Consider the following 17954-nt stretch of genomic DNA (forward strand, 5'->3'; position numbering starts at 1 on the left):
TTGGTTTTATGGACCACTGAATGGACAGCCATGTAATTTACAGTTATTCATTGTCCCCAGAGGATGAATCCTAACTCCAACACCAATTATCCGTAGCTACAAAAGTCACATAACTGAAGACATTTCCACCAGGCTCAGCTGTACCCACTCTTGTTTTGTTGTTTTCTCTGCTCGTCCATACACAAAAGAAACCTCATCTTTGCTGAGACTCAACTCTTGCTTTTTATCACCACACTCCTCAAGCTAAAACCATAGGCTAAAACTGCTGTTTCCGGGGGGGCTGCACGTTCAGTTGTTCAGTTCACTCCTGAAGGGCGGAGTTTAAAAACAAACCAAACCGGTGCCCTACGCGCTCAGCCGCGCTGCACTAAACTACAAATCAAGCGCACCCAGTTTTCAATCACATTAATTGCTCAGGTACCTCAGAAGCTAACACCTGTCCACCGTCCCCGTTAGCCACGAGCTAAAATGGTAAAATGACTTTTACTAATCTCTGTCCATTAACGTGACGTTGTAAATCTAACTGTGTTAATGTGTTTATGTCCAGGCGGCGGCTTTAGCTGATATTTTTACCGAGGACTCAGAAAGCGAGAGAACATTTTACGGCTTTTCTGACAGTGAACTCAGCGACAAGGTGCGTTTGACATCCATGAAGAGACAGTAGGCTAAGTTATGAGACACTGGGGGGGGACAACAGGGTCTCGGGTTCAACTGGGTTTAGTCATGTGATGATATAACACTGTTGAATCAAGAGTAGGGGAGACCGGGGACAGTAGCAACAGGGGATGGTTGCAACCAGAGCGATAGATATATTGTTATATCTATCGCTCTGGTTGCAACATGTCATTTTTCTCCAATCATGAACAAGCTAGATAGGAGTGATGATACTCACACTGCACATGCTTAGTTGGATTCCCGCCCTTGCAGAGAAAAATCAGTTGAATTCAAAAGATGCTCCAGGTTTTATTGCAAAAAACCTGTTTTTGAGGTATGAAAGTATTTTTTTCTTGATCTTTGTTTTTGTTAAAACTGTTGTCAATCTTTTTGTGATTCTGCTCAAACTTATATGGTTTAAATGAGTGATAGTTAACTTTACGATGATATGATTAGCATGTATCAAGAGCACTTTGTTTAGCTAGCACATGGAGTTTAATCATGGCTGACGAATATAAAAACAGACCACAAAACAGTATTTTGACATAATTTTTTTTTTACTGTTGTATTGCTAATATTAAAATGATGAGAGAATAAATGACAATGGCAATATAAAAGTTATTCCCTCACAAATTGTTCCATTCATTTTTTTTCAATTTGAATATTTGACATCTGCACATGCAGTAATTCCTCCTCATCTAGACAAATCTATACTGTAATTGCCATCTGATCAAAGCTGATGAATAAATAACACTATAGAACTTACATTTTTGATAATAATCCTTTTACTAGACATGAAATATATTGTATTTGTAACATCTGACTCCTTACACTCAAATGCAAATTGTGAAGAATGTGGATTCTGTAATCATCTATTAATTGTGTTGACTATTAACAGACAAATGTAAGTTTATTGTATAAAAATTTGGTTTGTCTAATCCAAACCGTCTCTGAGTAAGAGAGCCAAATGCAAAAAGTGTTGCAACTGTCCCCGGTCTCCCCTACATGACCTGTAATGTGCTGTCATCGTTGGCGTTTTGCCACCATGATGGTGTCTACGGTGTAACATTAAGAGCTGTGTCACTAACAAAGTGATCAATAATCTGTGTTCATGTCCTAGCAGAATACAAATTTTGAGGATGAAGCCCACCTTGACCTTTCACCCAGGAAGCAGAGAGCCACATCCAAACCCAGTGGTGGTAAGCAGGTCTTCAGGCTGAGGGTGGCCCTGCGCTCCGCCGCCTCCACCCAGCACCAGCAGTCCACTGATGAGGAGGAGGAGGAGGAGGAGGGGGAGGCAGGAAAGGAGGCTGAGAAGACAGAGAAGAGAGTGGTGAAGAAGGCAGGAAGGAGGAATCAGAGACGTGTTAAATTTGAAGATGAAGAGGCAGCTGAGACCCGTCCGCCTCCCGGTGAGGAGCGTGGACCTGATTCAGGGGACCAGGTGTCGGAGTCTTTCCTGGACAAGAGGGCGCAGAACATCAAGGCCAACAAAGCAATGGTAAACCAGCAACACAGACCCACAAACACAGCTAGGATGGATTTAAAACTTGTGGTCCCAACACAAAAGCGCCCTCAGAGTAGTGTGATATTGGTGTCATGCAAGAAATACTTTGAGTTTGAGGTGTTTATCAATATTTCCCCCTCCACAGTGACTCAAGATGTTTGTCACCTGCCATTTCTTGAATGCTCTTTATCTGGTGTATTCTGACAGCTGGCTCAGCTGATGGCAGACCTGCAGAAAATGCCCGGCGTTACAGGGTTGCTGAAAAAACAAGCAGGCAAACAGACGCCAAAGGAGAGGAGCTCTGTGAGTAGAAGATGAAGGGAAAACGTGAAACCAATAATAATGAATATGATGAAAGCTGCAGAATTTTAAACGCCTTACAGTTTAAGTCTCATACATACTCAACAACATACAGTATATTCAGCTAACAATGTGGACAAAATCCTTGTCTTTCTCTTAATCAACCTTCAGTAAAGATCTGAATCTCAGAATTTCTGTGCAGACCAATGCCCTCTAGTGATTTTAATCAACCTTATCAGCAGCGCCCACCACGCTCCGGTGCAGCTGGAGGAGAGTCCAGGAAGAACCCAGAGCGGGTGTCCCGCAGACGGACCCGCTCCATGGGGGGAGGTGAGGATCTTTTAGCCCCCAAGAAAGAAGAAATTGAGTTTAGTCTGGAGGAAGAGCTGCTGGAGGTCAGTTCAAAGACACGTTTGTTGATGTATGAAACTACAGTAAAATTATACACCTCTGTTCTTACAGATCACAATTTTTCTCATCAATTTTATTACATATATGATATGGAATGAGAAATAAGCATGTTAAGCTTTATGTCTGTGTCTTCTTATCGTTGCTGTTTGTTTCATTGTTTTACTATTTGTACTTTTAATTGTTTCATTGTAAGGTGACCTTGAGAGTCCTGAAAGGCGCCTATAAATGAAATGCATTATTATTATTATTATTATCAGTTTCTGTGTGAAACTTCAAACTAAAGGGATCATTTATCTGTGTGTTGAAGGTACGCCGGGCGCCACAGCGCCGTGGCACACCGCGGCCTCATCAGTCTAAACCTCATTTGGTCCGTCCTGTGGAGGACATCACAGAGGACGAGCTCCAGCTGGTCGCAGACAACATGACTGAAAAAGTCTACGACAGAGTCACGGTGAGCCGACAGCCGCGCTTCTGTCTGCTGGTCGCTGAGAGATGTGGGAACGATATCAGTTCTCCCAGTGAATTGCTGTGGCAGTTTTGGAGAATGGATATTTTAGGAAAAGGTCACGATGTCACTACGACGTGACATCATCCTCCTCCTCTGTACCAGACAAAATTTTGACAGACGTTCTCCAGTGAATAAAAGCGTCAGTGTTACTGTGCTCCACCCTGTTGTTGATGGTGCTTTGCGGATGCTCAGGGCTCCACGTGTCATCAGTGCCGTCAGAAAACCGTCGACACCAAGACGTGCTGCCGCAGCGAGGACTGCCGGGGGATTCAGGGTCAGTTCTGTGGGCCGTGCCTGAGGAACAGATACGGAGAGGACGTGAAGAAGGCGCTGCTTGATCCGGTCAGTTAACTGATACACCAGCACCACACTCTGCAGCTGTGTGCTAGTGCTGAGATTTAGACAAAGCTGTCGAAAGAGAGATTTTTGGGACCGATACAGTGGCCCTGAGAGCTCAACAAACTGCTTCAGGAGACACTAACTACACATTAAAGGAGACATATTATGCCCCTTTTCCACAAATTAAAATAGTTCCCAGGTGTCTTAAAGACATGTCTGTGACATGCTTTGGTCAAAATACCCCAAGGATCAAACATCACAGCTCTTTTCATCCTCTCAAAACAGCCCTGTTCAGAACAGCTGGTTTCAGTGTCTGTCCCTTTAAATGCAAATCAGCCACTGCTCACCCCGCCCCACCCTTTCTACCGGCCCCAGGTAAGGGTGGTATTATGCAAATTTGAAAACTAGTTATATCACTGGTAGACAACTGAGGGAACAGCTCGTAAAACCACGTGGATTTCAACGTAGGGAGCCTGCACATTCAGTTTCACGATGCACCCACGATGCACCCGCTTTATTCACACACACAACAAAAATCATAGTTGGCTTGATAGTCACAAGGTGTGTGAACTGGTCTCCTGAGGAAGCTAACTAAAGCTTGTGGTAGGAGCCATTTACATACATTAGACATACATTAGACACACATTGTAAACACATTTACATGCACATGACACTTACATACATTTAACATACTACATACAACACAACATACACTTAACATACAGTTTGTGATCCCGGGATGTACATTATATATATGAGTTTAGCAGTTGTTCCTTTAGATGACGTTTAAACAAGGAGATAGATCGTGATGTTTTGAGGCTGTCACTCAGTTCATTCCATATCTGCGGCCCCCGACACACCACACTCATGCTGGTTCCTACTAGTTCACGTTTTTTCCCTACAATGAGATGTTTATATCTGGTATTGTGGGTGTGTTGGGGGACGAAGACTGGCATGAGTTGTTTTAGTCTGAGGTTCAAACCTGAGATCACCTGATATATTGCACAAGCGTTATGGAAGTAATTGAATTCATTGAGTCGAAGGATGCCATACTGGGCAAACAGATGACGAGTAGGTGAATTTGCTTTTGTCCAGGAGATGGCACGGATTATCTTTTTTTGTAAAATTTCAAGTTTCTTTAGATGGCTGGGATAGGTGTTGCACCAGATAATATTACAATAGTTTAGATGTGGTTCGAATAGGGTTTTGTACAGGGTGAGGAGGGCAGAGCGCGGAAGCAGGTGTCTCAGTTTGAAGAACAGGCCTACGTATTTGGATAGTTTTTGGACAAGGTGATCTATATGGTTCTTAAAATTTAAACGGTCATCTATGAGGACCCCAAGGAACTTGGTTGAGTGGATTACAGATTTTTTTTTTGTTAATTCTCACATTTTGGGGGCCGGAAGGCAAGACAAACACATATATGTTAAAGAGCCTTCAAAAAGTGATATTTCCGTAATATGTCCCCTTTAACTTGACTGGGACGCTATGCTCCAAGTCGATGACTAATTGGGCCTTTTGAATTAAAAAGTGCATTGGACCAGTTAACTGTTTGGCAGTTGGAGAGACATGAAGTCACTGATGCTATGCTGCAGGGGCCAGGGTCTTGGATTTAATTTTAGAAACACTGCAGAAACCCTGGTTGAGAAGATTTGGTAATGTTGTGTTATTTTGTCTTTTCCCAGGAGTGGAAGTGCCCTCCCTGTCGGGGCATTTGCAACTGCAGCTTCTGCCGCCAGCGCGACGGCCGCTGCCCAACTGGCATCCTGTTCCCTTTGGCTCAGTACCACGGCTTCTCTGATGTTCACTCCTACCTCAGCAGGTGGGCTACAGCATCTCAAGATTTTATTTGATAAATTAAGGTGTTTAAATTGCAGACCATTTTGACAGACAATGAATAGTGTTGTATTTTTTTTTTTTACATTAGAAATAATAATGCAAGTGTAGATGAAGGAGGAGTTCCTAATAAGCTGTATAAGCAGCCTGGTTATAATTCTGCTTGTCTCAAATTTGAACTTGACAATGTTCTAAAATGTGTTACTTCTCTTCTCTTTCAGCCTCCGTAGCAAATTGAAGAATGAGAGTGACGATGTAGAGATGTGACTTTAACACTGGAGGGAGCAATTGTTCAAACTGTTTTATGATCCGTTGAAGTTTTTAGTCTGTCAAACGTTCCTAACATGAGATTTTAACCAAATAAAGTTTGTTTGTTTTGGTCAACTGAAAGTTTTGTTTGTCAGACTGAGACATACATTTGCAAAGGAATGAGACAAAGTATATTCATAATTTTAATCCAGCTGTTGGCATTTGCAGTAGTTGTTTACACACAATATAAAATCCCTTATTTAAAATGGGGTAAAATGAAAAGTAAGAGCACTTGTCTGAATTTACTCTAGAGTTTCAAAGGATAGCTTTTAAACACACTTTACACATTACAAATGAGTCATGTAAAATTAAGCAGAATACTGAAGCAAAGAAAAACAATGGTGAAAAAAAAGGTCTGTTCAGGAAACTGATGTAACCACTACGCCACCTTTTGCAACTTATTTATTTAAACAACAAAGGGATGTGTGTCTGAGGTTTGCCTCATGCTGGATCTTTTCCAGTTAGAAGTTTAACATTCATAAAGAGTAAAAATTATTAGAAAGTCCATGGACCAAAGAGAGATTTTCTATGTTTTCTTATAAAATGAACAAGAACCTTTGGTTTTGAGCTTACATGTTTATGCTGTCAGGACATGACAAAATGATTCATTCTGACCAGATATGACTTTAACAAATAGTTTTTCACAGAAAGAAAATAGAAACCAACATGACTGCAAGGCAAAGAGTCTCAGAAGATTAGCATACCACAGAAAAAGCACTGGGAAGATCTGGACTATATAGAAAAACATTATTCTATAACAGAGTTTTAAGTTTACACATTTCATCTACATATATATATAAAAGTAATAACATAAGATTAAGATTTGATTGTGCATGAGAGGTTCATACAACTGAAAGGCATTCTCTCGCAATCATGTAAGATGATCCTGCCTATGCTAAGGATTTCTGGAGCCTTTACCAAAAATATATATATATATATACATAAAAAAAAATATTTTTGCTATGATAAACGTATCAAAGCATGATGGCTTGAATCTGTGTACCTACAATAAGAGGTTAAAGAGTTATGCTCAGGATTTCAGTGCAAACGCACCTACATCCTCATATTGATTAGTGCTGCTGGCTCTGACCTGATCGTGACCTCATGTATTCCAGCCCTCTACCTAACAGAAACCCCAAAACACTTTGCATATTATTCCTATGATACCGAGATTGCTAGTTCATGAATCCACCCAGTTCTCAAAAAAACAACAACAACAACAAAAAAAAACACAGAAATCTGAGAAGCCACTCCGGATTGTTACAATTTCTGTTTTAGGGGGTAACTGAGCATTAGGGGCTGTCGTGGGCTTATTGGCCTGAGGGCTGTGGTACAGCAGCCCAGTTTGAGAGGGCACTAAACACCTGAGGTGAAGAGGGACAGATAGCGAAGCTCAGGCTTGGACACAAGTGTGAGAGTCTGACTTAGTAGTGTAATCTTCGAGTATTACTAGCTACCAGTTCAAAACCGACTGTGCTGGTCTGTGTGTTATTGCTGCCCCACTGTACAGTAAGATTGGGTCTTTGCGTGGGACAAATCTTAAGTGTAGTGCCATTTCCTTTCAGGGGAAATAAGATTTCATGATAACATGTCGAATTCTAATCCAGCTCATTCACCTCTGACCCTAAAATGCCACAGGTATCTCTGGGTACAAGAAGGAAATCATATTCCTGCCTCGCTTTTCCAATTGAATAGCATCTGTTGTGTTGCATGTGTGACCACCTCTCCAGTCTGAAGCCTTTGAGGGGTTTAGCTTCTGCAGTCAGACGTGCCCTTTTTAACCCCAAATGTCTGAATGCAACGTCCATCAAGGCCATCTTCCTGCCCCCCCCCCCCCCCCCACCGTCCTTAGTAGTTGTTGCCGTTCATCTGGTGAAGGTCCACCTGCATCATGTTGATCCCACTGCTGGCTAATCGAGCTATGCTCTCTGCAGATAAGGTTTCCATGGTGACAATGGTGTGCTGCTCATTGGCCAACACTGCCCCGGTGCCGGCTTCTGTTCCTGCTGCAGGGGAGGCGGCGTCGGCCGAGACTGAGGTGCTGCCGCTGGTGGCGGTCACGACCTTCTTGTTCGTATGGGTCTTGATGTGCTTTGAGAGGTGATCGCTGCGCATGAAGCGTTTGGGACACTCTGGGCAGACAAACTTTTTCTCACCTGAAAGAATCGGGGAGTGAAGAAAATCAGTAAAATAATATGCATGAATTTATGCACTAATAATTTATGATTTATCATGATTAAGAGGAAGAGAAAAAGGAAAAAAAAAAGATTTTACAATGGTGAAATAGGCCTGTCACATGTTCACTTATGCACACACAAGCTTATTATTATTATTTTATCCTTGAATCCCAGTTGTTGCAAGCAAAACTTGTAAGATGGCTCCATTATTTAATGGTCTCGCCAAGGAAAATCAGACAATGAGTCAGTCAACATGCACAACACCAGAACCTTGAAAAGGGTGCTTTTACAAATGCATTCTGGATGTTGAATCATTCACTACTACTAAGAGGAAATACAAAAAGAGGAGATACAATTGTCCAATAAAATAAGTCCTTGTGTGTACCTGTGTGCGTCCTCTTGTGGCGCTGAAGCTCATCTGAACGTGTGAATCGTTTGCCACAGAATGACCAGCCGCAGACAAATGGCCGTTCTCCTGTGTGCCAGCGAAGGTGGGCCCTCAGGTGGGATGTCTTGCCGTAGATCTTCCCACAGCCAGTGATGTGACAAATGTGTTGCTTCTTTTTAGTTGGGTCGCTGCTTAATATCAAAATAAAAGTTAGAGAAACAAGGAGATGAATTGACAACATTTGTTTATTCCTGGTTATGTCAAGTAAAATGATTTACACTTTATTGACATTCTGTTATAAACGCCAATAACTGATGTTTTTATTTTTGTTGGACAACAGTTTTAGTTAACTGTACTTTCCCTTCAATTAAATACTAACATTATTAATAAAACTCTGATGACGATTAATTCAAAATATTATGGTTCAGAGACATACCGTCCTTCTCCGTCCTTGCAAAAGGGGCAGGTGCAGGCTTCTCTCCGGTTACGTCGTCCTTGAGGTGGTGGGCTTATATCCCCGTCATCGATGGCTGTGCTATCATCCAGACTTTCTCCACCCGTCTGTAGCCCCTGCTCGCCTGTAGTGATGGAACAGTGAATATTCAAGCACGATTACCAATACAGTGGTCTAACATCGCTTTTGATTGATTTGATTTTCCAATGTCTAATTCATGCATCTATTTTTTCAGCAATTCTTCCTCTAGGAAAATCCACAGAGATTACAACATGACAGTGTTTTACAGCCTACTGAAATGTCAGATAATCAGATGAAGTAACCTGGCTGAAATTGGAGCTTTTACTGACTACAGAGGATAAACCAGTTACACAATGAGCCCTGAAAACTAAATCTTTTAGACCCCATTTAACATATATTAGAAATGAGCACACAACTGTTAACCTGTTACTAAAAGATCTACTTTAAGTATTTTAAGATAACATGAAGAGTCAGGAATTTCACCTTTTACTTTTATCATTTGGGGTATTCACAATATATTTATTCAACATGTATTCTAAATGGGGCGGCGTTTAGCTCACTGGGTAGAGCTGCCGCCCCATGTTGAGGCTCAGTCCTCGGTGCAGGTGGCCCCGGTTCGAGTCCCGCGTCGGACCCTGTCCCTGCGTGTCATTCCCCCACTCTCTGCCTCCCCATTTCCTGTCTCTCTCTCGACTGCACTATCAATTAAAGGCAATAAAAGCCCAAAAAATATACTTTAAAAAAACATGTATTCTAAATGACACATGAATACACAGTCTAATACCAGTCTGAGCTTTCAAAGTTGTATCTACTATGCTAGTAAATGTTAGTTTAATGTCAGAATTGACACCGATATAACATTCAACCATTTAGTTCTGCTGTAGCCTAAACAAAGTCTAACTGCATATGAGGCAAAAGCACATAATTTCAAAATGAGGATGACAAGCCCAATTACTCATCACAAACATTCGTATTTTATAAAAAGTTGACTAATGAGCAATTCCAAAAAATGGGAGGAACTGCCAGTGACTTCACCCAAGGAGGGCTTGGTCATGATAAAACTTCCTATTGGACAGGAGGAATCGAGTTACGTTCATACTATGACAAAGCTGTGGTCAACTTGCAACTACTGCACTGTAATGTGACTGTCATCTGACAAGATCCAGTGTTAACAAGAAAGACATTGAAGAAAAACCGTAAACATGAACACAAACACTTGGGGCCAGCTCAACTGGTTAAACCAGTACTTACCAGCACTTCACACAAAGAGGAAAAGGAGATCAAGTATAAAGACACTAGTTTGCATTTTAAAAAAAACTAGGGAGAAAAACACAGCTAGTAAACGTAGTTTAGAAATATTTACTCAGCATGGCTGTCAGTTAGCTGCTCTACAAATACTGTGTAGCTGAACTTACCTGGCTTGACTAAAATAACAAACTACTAACCACAATTGAAGGTTTACACAACGTCTGTGATTATGATCCAGGTCAAAATAAATAGGGAGAACATACACAATATGGCCAATTACTATTTAGTACAAACAAGGCTTTTCTTTTACACACGGAGCAGCTGCTTTCCCTCCTTCAATATCTGTACTGTTCCAATTACACTAGTTAATTAATTTATTAATATAGCCGACTTCTGAAAAAGGTTATGCAAACATTTGCACCTTAGTATGCATACATAATATACATGGAATATAAATGACTCCTGGACAGCAGGCTACTGACTGACCTGCACCGCTGGCGATGGTAATGGGAACACCCTGCAGCTGGTGCATCTGTAGCCCGGCGCTTCCAAGCGTGTTGAGATTTATGGTCTGGATGCCTGGGATCTGCACCGTGTTGACAGATACTCCTCCAGCTGCAGCAGCTCCCTGACTCTGGCCGAGTTGGGGGAGAGACTGTACTGGGGCCAGCGTGATCTGCGCTCCTGCCGGATTCTGGATCTGAATGGTCTGCCAGCTCACTTGGCCATTTGGGCCTACGGTGCGCAGCAGGATGGGGCCTGTGTTTGGCATGATTTGAAGATTTTGAAGCCCCTCTTGGCTGAGTGTTGGGGCCGCAAAAACCTGACCGCCTGCGGTCGCGACTGTCCCAGCCTGGATGGTCTGGAGGGGTGTCCCACCTTGGATAACCTGCTGAGGCTGGAGCAGGATCTGTTGTGGCTGCTGCCCATCTCTGTTATCTGGTTGTATGGGGATACCCAGAGAAGATGCCGTGTTCTGCTGAAATGTCCCTGCTCCATTGTTGTTCTGTGCTTGGGTCATTCCATAGGATGAAGAGGTTTGCGTGGTGACAGTGGATGCACTTGTCATATAACTTGCCCCGCTGTTGGAAGACACTGGCTGTTGTGACTGCTGTTGTATAAGCTGGTTTCCCCCCGTATCCCCGCCGCCACTTGCATCCCCCCCTGTGCCACTTGCTCCAGCACTGACGGGTAACAAAGTGATGTTTCCATTTAGTTGCACAGGCATATTCGCCAAAAATTGCGGCTGATTTTGTAACACGCCGTTACCTAAGCTTATATTTTGTATGGGGATAGCTCCCTGGAGGAGACTGGGCATTGTTATGATGTTTCCTGCTGCACCAGCTCTGTTGGTTGCAGCTATGAGCTGCTGGCCATTTGGAGAGGACACAATCTGAAACTGTTGCCCTGGCCCTGCTGCCGCAGGTACAGCAGAATCCTGCTGAGTGTGTGCGAACTGCAGTGGCTGGCCATCTACTGTCTGAAACTGGGGAATAACCTGGTATTGGATATTGGGCATCATTCCTGATATGGTGGTGAGCACCTGCTGACCCTGCATCGATGGAGCCTGAGCTACGACATACTGCTGTGGCTGGTGCTGCTGTCCCTGAGTGCTTACCACAGCTGCTGAAGGTGACAGCACCTGTCTGCTCTTTCCTGGATCTCCTCCGGTCATCACACAAGTGTCAGTGGTGACCGTGTTAGTGCCTGAGGATGCTTGAACACTAAGGGGGATAACCTGCCAGCCGTTGGCAGTGGAGGTGAAAACGCCCTGGTTTATTTCCAGCTCCTGCTGGTTTTGTTGTTGGTCCGAAGGTGAATCGTTTTCTCCTGGGGTGTCAATTCGACTGCAAGTGGCGGCCAACAAAGCGAGAGGAGACGGCTGCTGTGAGTCCTATAAAGAGCATAAATGAAAAGGAAGGAAAAGAGAGAGAATTTATGAATTCAAAATACAATCTAATACACATGTGAATGCTTTAGGTTTCTAACTTACTGTAGAAATGACATTTTTTAATATTTTTGAAGGAAATCACGCTAAAACATAAAAGTAATACAGTAATGAAAAATTAATTTTTCTAAATGTGATTTAGAAAAATTGAATGAATTGTGTCGAATAATGAAAAAATGACATTTTTAAAATGCACAAAAAAAGAAAAAAGGAAGTGACTTGCTTTGTAATGTCTAAACATGTTGCACTGCACCGTTCCCTAAACTAGATAAATATTAAAATATCAAACAGGCTCTTGCTCAGTCACACAGGTCTGCGTGCAGCACTTCTCGTGAAGTGGGCTGGAGCGCGAGGTCCAGGGGGAAGCCGGGTGGGAGCGTATGGGAGGGACCACATTTTTTCCAGAGCAGCGGCGGGCTCGGCTTACCCTCCCCCCAAACCCACCCATCTCCCTCCCACACTTTTATTTTGCCCTATAAACTGACACACTCCTCTAGCCACCCCCTCCAAGGCCAGCCAAATGGGCCGAGCGAAATGCACACGAAGTGCCGGGGTTTGACGGGAACACCCCGTGTGGGCGCAATTTACCTGCCCATTCCCCACCCCGGTGACATGTGCTCTGGAGACAAAAATCAACAACCCCGCACAAGTCCCGACACAGATGAGTTGCAGACCCAAATCAATCGAATAGGAAATCGATAATAGGTTCCGTAAAGACGACCGGGGAGTGTAGATAGATATTTGTTAATAAAGCAGCAGCTTGTGTCCGGTGAACCTACTTGAGAGTTTGTGTTTCGCTTTTGACTGAAGCCTCCACCGCTCCCCACAGCGGCCATGTCGCCCTGCTGCTGCTGCTGCTGCTGATCTGCGGAGGAAGAGTTTGTAAGATCAGTCCTGGGAGAAGAAGGAGCTCACCACTTTACAGCAACAGACCACAAAACCGAGTCAACGTAGCATTCAATAACCCGGGTAAACAACCTCGCTGTGTTCACACGACCCAGCTCACAAAAATTAACCGAACATTTCTATAGTTCGTGTGAAGAAATGCAGCGAAGAAATGCGAGGAAATCCATGCCACAAGTGCTCGGAGGGCCAACTAGCCTGCGAGCTAAGCTAACACAAACTCACCACAACAAGCAGTGTGAAGGAGAAGCGCTAAGTGTTAGCTAACGAGTTTCAGCTGGACTACCAGGCTTAACTAGAGAGCTAGCTCAAGGAAACTGGACCGAGGTATACTGTGGTTTTAACCAGCGGTGTCGTTTAAGAGCAGAAGTTAACTTACGATAACACTGACCAGAGAGCCAGCGTTACCTGACTGGCTAAATGTTGTTAGCTAAGTACCGACAATTACCAGTTAAGTAGTTGGTACTTTTAAACTGCTCCAGACGCGAGCTGGAAAAAAACAATAAAACATCACATTCAACAGGGCGAGTACATTTAAAACCACTGTAGTTTGATTTCTCCACCAACTGTTAACTTAAGGCTCGGTTCGTGACACGCCGCCGAGTTTAAAAAGTTCACTTACTGCTCATAATTTGAAGACGGGAGGAGTTTCTCTGCTCTTTTCTCGGGTTGACAACTTTTCACAACTTCACACTAACTTGACGGGGCCGCCCGCTTTGAAGGAGAAAAACACCGGTGCGCTCGATTAACACACTCGAGCAGCGCGGCCGGACAACCGGCGCTGAGCACGGTCATCGATCAACCAAACTTTCTTTTTCATTTCAAGTATCAAACACTTACAGTTACATAAAAATAATCTATTCAAATGAAGTGTCTGACCACCAGCCCAACCAACAGATATTCACTGTTCACTTGTGTATGATTAAGAAAAGTGTCAAATTCTTGCATGAATTGCTTGAAGCTGAGAGCACATCCATGTAATAGATTTGCGTTATTAAAAGCAAAGAAAAGGGGGGGAAAAGGCTCAAAGCGTTATTTAGGCAAAATAAATAGTTGCCAATTAATCTCCAGTCAAATAAAGGATTCATAGTTTTAGCTGTACTACTGAAGTTTAGTTTTTAACATAACTGTGTCACCTCAATCCCATAATTCAAGACACAACGTTTCAAATGCAGCCTCATTACTGTGACATCGCACCGTGCCTGTAGAGAAAATAAACGCACCCCTGTGGGAGCTGCTTGTGAAGGATTGCTGCTCCTCTCCAATGGAGGAGGTTGTTTCTGCCTACGAGTCTCTACCTGCCAATGCAATTGGGCCAAAGGCGGGGAAAGGGGCCGGACCCAGCAGGGTAGGTTGTATCCCTGAGTATGATTGACGTTGGGTTATCTGTTTTCCGCTCAAAAGGCGCCATGAGTAAATATGCCCTCAGAAACAGTAATACCTCCCCCTCCACTGGCGATACTGTCTCACCGTTTAGCTGTGAAACTACCGAGGGGCTCGGCTCTAACTTTGAAAGCGGGGCTGGGGGACGAGGAAGGCGGACTGCTGGGTGTTTAGGTCTTGCCTCCGTGGCCACTGGCCACTCCCTGGTGGCGCCCTGTGGGTTGGGAAACACCGAGGAGGCGGGAGGAGCCGGTCAGGGTGGAGGAGAAGAGACCCCATCACCGTCACACACTGGCTGTAGCCGCGCTGGGAGGAGAAAAATGGCTCGCCTGTGGGAGGGCTTTTATTATTGGGATGTATGAGGGGGCTGTCAGTGAAGCAGCACATGTGCCCATGTAAACAGGACGGAGGGTGGAGTTCATCATCCTTTAGCCAGGCCTGCATCCACCCAACCCAGTCCACACTCACACACTGTGATGTCTCATCAGCCCGTCCCTCTTATTTCAATTATCACAAACAGCACCCCATGGTATAAGAACTGTGTAATCTTTAATCATAAACTACTTGGCTCACACTATGCCCAGGTTTAACTTATCTCAGTGATGAAAGAGTTGCTCATATTTCATTGGCATTCATGTTTTGTTTTGTCTCACTTTTTCCTAGTCCAGTATTACAAACAAAGACCTGCTGTACAGATCATTGACCTCCTTGGGTCAAGTGATTTTGGCCAGAAACTATATTTTACCATTCTTAATCAGAGTATTTATAAGTACATATTACAATAGAAATATTCACCATTACCAGGCCCTGCTAAAAGCATCAAACATAAAAGGACTAAATGTTTAAGAAAAATGTCACATGTAATGTGACAGTTATACCATTAATTCATATTAGTGGATCATTAGCAGGCTGAATGAAGGTGAGGGTATTGTAGCTATATGCCTGTAACAGTGCATCACAGATGATGAATGAATGAATCTAGTGGAGTAAAATGTCCATTTTCCTTCGGGACTGTAGTGAAGTATAAGCATTGTGTACTGAATTTGACAGCTTACCAAAAGCTTAAATTACTCAAACTGAAATCACAGTCAGTTTTGTAAAATTAACTGGAAATACTCCATTTTATAGAGTAGAATAGAGAATAGAGAATACTTTATTCATCCCTAGCAGGGAAATTCAAGTTAGTCCAGTAGCTCACACAACAATGACAAAAAAGATGAACACAAAAAACATTTTAACAAGTGTTATATAAAACGATTGCAGCAGGAACAAATGATCTCTTAAATCTTTCAGTTCTGCAGGTCAGGGAGATGAGCCTTTTGCTTCGGCTGCTCCTCTGACCTGAGAGGGTTTTGTGTAGAGGGTGTTGGGGGTCACCCAGGATGGTCTTCAACTTACACCCCATCCTCCACTTAACCACAGCCTCTACCAGCTCCGCTCCCTCCCCCATCACAGAGCTACATTTTTTGATGAGCCTGTCTAGTCTGTTCCTGTCCCTGACCTTGATGTTGTTACCCCAGCAGACAATAGCAAAGAATGTAACACTTGCAATGACAGACTGATAAAACATACGCAGCATTACATTATGTGAGCTGATTGGAGGGTCTGTGACCAATCCATAGATCATCAGCACCATTTTTCTCATAAGGTCAAAGTAGTTGTCATGCAGCAGTGATCCCTGCAGCCGAGTCAAAGTGCATCGTACATAGCCTACATTTGTGTGCTTTGATCTATAATGCATAGTACAGTCTCAATCTTAATCCTGCACGCTATAACCGGACGTCATGCAGCCCAGTGTCAAGTGGTGTAACCAGTATATTTTCATAAAATCCTGATTATATACAGGGGAAATAAATCTAGACTCAAATGTGGAATAAATGCAATTCACTTTTCTTTTTTGCAATGCAACACTATGTTGTTGTTGTTGTTGTTTTTCTGACAAATTATACATAATTTGTCACATTATTTAGAAAAAAGTGGTGTTTTATAATAAGTCCAGCCTGGTGTTGTTAAAATGCATTAAAATCCAAATATAGATACACAGTGTTTCAATTTAATGTTTTTTGAAGAAAGTGTACGTTTTATAGAGGGATTATCTGTTTACCAACAAATCAGGATGCGTGCGCAACCTGACTGCAGAAAGAACCGGTTGTCATGGTTACCTCTATGGATCTAGTGTAGTCAAAGCGGTGTTTGCTAGCGATGTTGTCAGCCTACTACAACAGTTTGTCACCTACTGATGTAGTGTGTGTTTTATACATAGACGGTTTTATAGTTTTATAACGGCAGGAAAAAAAAAAAAAAAAACGTCAGGACGGAGGATCGAGTTTGTACCGCGGCCACGGCAACTCAGCCACGGGACAAGCCACGGACACTCACAGCACGGCGTCGGTCGGTCAGCGGTAAAAACAACACTGTCACTGTGCATCCCTAACGTTACCTACAGTTATTTAACAGACAATAATGTTCAGGAAAATACTCACGATTACAAAACTCAGTGTCTGTGAGGACTGAGGTGCTGCCTGGTCAGAGACGAGGGAAGAGACGGACCTGTCTAAAGTCTGGAACAACTGCATAACGTAACTGTAACGTTACGTGCATGGCTGAGTATGTACCGGTAACGTTAATGTAAAACAATGTAGCTTAACGTTAATTAATCTCAGCTTGCTTTCCATTAGTATGTGACCTCGTCTTCAGTCACTGTCATAGTAAACATTTCACAACTCATTCGCTGCAGTTCTCCAGCTGTGCCTGTGGGCATTTAGCTTTATCACCATTCAAACCAACGTATCTAACACGTTATATTGCTCGAAATTAATCGCCAATGTACTATTTTCTCTCTCGTTTGCCTTGAAAGGGGTGCGAGTTGACGCTATTATGTAAATTTTGCGCGTTTTGTTATTTTTATCAAAACAATTAGTGCAACTTCCAGCACAAAAAGACATGATCACGGCTCTTGCTGCTCTCTTTCTGCAGGCGACATGCGCAGTAGAACCTCTGTGACGTAGGCTGGTAATCCCTCTTAAGTACACTTAAATCTACTGTCGGTGGATAAGATATTTAATATTCATTATTCTTTTGTGGTTACACCATTTGACATTTTCAGGGGCTTCAGTCTTATTATTGTTAAAAACAAGTTCAAATGTCATTTGAAATGACAAACATGAATACAAAATGTGCATTTAACAAATCCAATGCTTTTAAAACAATTTTATTTGTTTATTTTCATTTATCTAAAACTATTTTTTATTTGTCACTGTCCCAACTATCCTATGGAGTAAAAAATATATATAGTGAGGTGGAAGTAACAGAAATGCCTAGGTGAAGATGATCATGATTTTTTCATCATGAATGAACCAGTTTGTCACAGCTTAAACTTTATCTGAACGTTTATCTGTTTTGGAGCTTACAGAGCTGTGTAACACAACACATCCCAAGTCAAACAGCATGACTATCATGTGGAATTTAACTGTGTGGGTGTTTGTGTGTTGGAGGTCACAGTCTACCTAGCCTATCTGATAAAAAAAGAAAGAAAAAAGAAAGACATAGCTGCTGAGATCATTAGCCT

The 17954-nt window shown here is 42.8% G+C and overlaps 2 protein-coding genes across 5 annotated transcripts; one reads left to right on the plus strand and one right to left on the minus strand.

Annotated features, from left to right (window-relative positions):
* Positions 1–335: 335 nt before the first annotated feature.
* LOC146988012 (cell division cycle-associated protein 7-like) lies at positions 336–5915 on the plus strand. The gene is made up of 9 exons (XM_085777599.1): positions 336–471; positions 548–634; positions 1778–2155; positions 2369–2464; positions 2704–2856; positions 3180–3323; positions 3573–3722; positions 5405–5541; positions 5777–5915. Exons 1-9 carry the CDS (start codon positions 469–471, stop codon positions 5820–5822), a joined length of 1194 nt encoding a protein of 397 aa, XP_085633725.1. The 5' UTR covers positions 336–468; the 3' UTR covers positions 5823–5915.
* Positions 5916–6249: 334 nt separating this feature from the next.
* Positions 6250–13034, minus strand: sp1 (sp1 transcription factor). Of its 4 annotated transcripts, none has more exons than XM_085777598.1 (5): positions 12880–13034; positions 10645–12046; positions 8866–9007; positions 8427–8617; positions 6250–8020 (listed from the first exon to the last, which is right to left on the minus strand). In XM_085777598.1, the coding sequence occupies exons 1-5, from the start codon at positions 12934–12936 to the stop codon at positions 7713–7715; spliced, it is 2100 nt and encodes a 699-aa protein (XP_085633724.1). In that variant the 5' UTR covers positions 12937–13034; the 3' UTR covers positions 6250–7712. The 4 variants fall into 4 exon arrangements, with proteins under 4 accessions (XP_085633724.1, XP_085633723.1, XP_085633722.1 ...); XM_085777597.1 differs by having other exon boundaries at positions 8427–8620; XM_085777596.1 differs by having other exon boundaries at positions 10639–12046.
* Between the last annotated feature and the right edge of the window lie 4920 nt (positions 13035–17954).

This window comes from Trachurus japonicus, chromosome 5 (assembly GCF_045865225.1).
Source record: "Trachurus japonicus isolate A0001 chromosome 5, Traja_1.0".
Taxonomy (NCBI): Eukaryota; Metazoa; Chordata; class Actinopteri; order Carangiformes; family Carangidae; genus Trachurus; species Trachurus japonicus.